General features: G+C 60.4%; 1 protein-coding gene across 1 annotated transcript in view; it reads left to right on the forward strand.

The window, feature by feature from the left end:
• The window catches only part of Znf316 (zinc finger protein 316), a 15327-nt gene extending 13113 nt beyond the window's left edge, over window positions 1–2214 (forward strand). Inside the window, exon 8 of the mRNA XM_055598539.1 lies at window positions 2–2214. Within this exon, the coding sequence (XP_055454514.1) occupies window positions 2–110 (109 nt within the window). The 3' untranslated portion in view covers window positions 111–2214. The remainder of the gene's footprint in view (window position 1) is intronic.

Consider the following 2214-nt stretch of genomic DNA (forward strand, 5'->3'; position numbering starts at 1 on the left):
CGGGCGCGGGCTCCGGGACGCTGCTGGAGTTCGCGGGCGGGACCAGCTTCGGCTCCGAGCCCGCCGCCTCCGCCGGGCCCTCGGGCGCCTTCGAGGGCGGCGTCCTGTGAGGCCCGGGGAGCGCGCGGCGCCCCTGCTCCGCGGCGGCTGGGGATTCCGAGGGTCGGGTGTCCCGGGTCCCTCGCCCCGAGCTGCAGCTCTCGCTTGGGCGCCCGCGGGCCATTGATCGAGACCGACCCATCCCTGGCTCCGCGCTGCAGGGATGGCGGGCGAGGCCAGTTAGCTCCTCGCGGATTCGGGTGTGGAGCCCGCCCAGCTATGGCGAACCTGAGCTTCTTGGCGGGCGTGGCCTCTTCCCGTTCTTCTGGGAGATTCGGGAACCGTCTTCCGGTCACTTGAGCGTGTCCAGTGAGTTTTCAGAACCTAGTTCGTGGTAGGCAGCAGCCTCAATAGGTTGTGGGGGGATGGAGATTCGAGCAGGGAAAGCTTTTGTTCTGTCGGCTGTGGGTGTTTATTTCCATCTCTTCCATGGCCTGAAGAGTGTGGGGAGGCTTGAAAAGGCAAGACACCATACGGGTAGCCAGGCCCCAGGGGTTGGAAGCCTTATGCTTTGGAAATCCTTTCTCCAACCCTCTAAACAACAGGTCTGTCGAGCACTGGCCACAAGGTGGGTTTCGGAGTCGGCATCCCCTCTAAGCTAGTTGGGTCTCTAGTGGCACACACGGACACCTTTGGGGTGCGCGGGGCAGGCTGCTGCAGACGTGGTCCCCAGACTTGAGTTTCCCAGCAGAGCCCTGCCCCGGAGCAGGTGCCTGCGGAGCCCGGTGCTCCGCCAGCCTTTCACAGCTCTGGGGTGGGGTCCGGGAGCCTTCCCCTCGCCTCTAGTAACGGCCCTACATCCTCTGCAAGCCTTCTGCTTCTGTAACCACCTACACCAGAGGCAGGTGTTTCTGCCAGCGGCGGGTCCGTGGCTCTCAGAGGGGCTGGAGGCTCGCTCAGTGCTTTCCACATACGGAGTTCTGTGGACCCGAGCCCACAGCGCCTTACTATGCAAGGCCCTCTCATGGAGGATAACCAACTCCAGCCTGGACCGACAGCGTCTGAGGTGCGGCTCACACAAGCTCCGCCCACACTCCAGGAATCACGGGCCAAAGCGAGAGACGTGAGCTTTCCGCCCGCAATCCCTTTTAGTCCTAGATCCTTTCTTGTAGTATAGTCACGCCCTTGGGGCCCAAGAGCTACCGGGCAGGCTGCAAGGTGCTGGGTGGGCAGACCATGGGTGGGAGGAGAGCCTGGGTGGTGATGGGCAGGGCTTAGCCTGGCCAGGTGAGGTGGAGTGGGAGCAAGACCGGGGTCCGGATTGCTCAGCAGTAGCCTCTCTGCCCCATCTCTTTGTCTCTTTCGTTGTCTTCTGGGACATGAGCTTCAGAACAAGCCAGGGCAGGGTGGGCTGAGAGGGTGCTGTCCCCATCCCTCCTAGTCCGCAGCCGTTTCCGCCCAGCCCCCTCTGCCGTGGGCAGGAGGACCTAGCTTTAATAAAGATGGAGAAACGAGCTTTGGGACTGGACTCTGCTTTCATCATTGCTGCCCACCAGGGATGCTCACTCGGCAAGGCGCATCGCCCTTCGGACATTTTCCCCCTTCTGCGAAACCAGGATTGTTTCTGGCATGACACGTCACTCACTTGACCTGTGCCCACATCCGCCTGCAGGGATTCCTCACACTGCCACGGATTCGGGACGATTCAGGTTATGACCGTGTTGGGGATTATTTTGGCTAGCCGTCCAGGTTTTAAAAGAGAGCCTTGTCTCTTTCTCCCAGTGCAGACCCATGCCTTGGCCTTTTCTCCAGCCCAATGATACATGGCTCACCTACTCCAAATCCACAAAGGCATGACCACCCCCGAGTTCCCAAACGACTCCCCTTACGCTGGCTTTTCGTACTTGTCTCCATGATCTGATCTTCCCCCGATGCGTTTGAGAAGATAGGCAGACATGGTTTGTGGCACCGGGATAAAGGGAATGAGTGTCTCCCTTAAAACGGCAAACAGGCGGGCGGGGATGCGGCTTGGTACAGTGTTCTCAGTTTAAGCTCCGTAAGCAAGGCGTGGTGGTGCACACATGTCATCCCAGCATTTGCAAGGCTGACCAGGAGGATCAGGAGTTCATGATCATTGCCAGCTCCACGAGTTTGAGGCCAGCCTGGGCTGCCTAG

Source organism: Psammomys obesus, unplaced genomic scaffold (assembly GCF_907164565.1).
Source record: "Psammomys obesus unplaced genomic scaffold, mPsaObe1.curated_primary_1811, whole genome shotgun sequence".
NCBI classification, from domain to species: domain Eukaryota; kingdom Metazoa; phylum Chordata; class Mammalia; order Rodentia; family Muridae; genus Psammomys; species Psammomys obesus.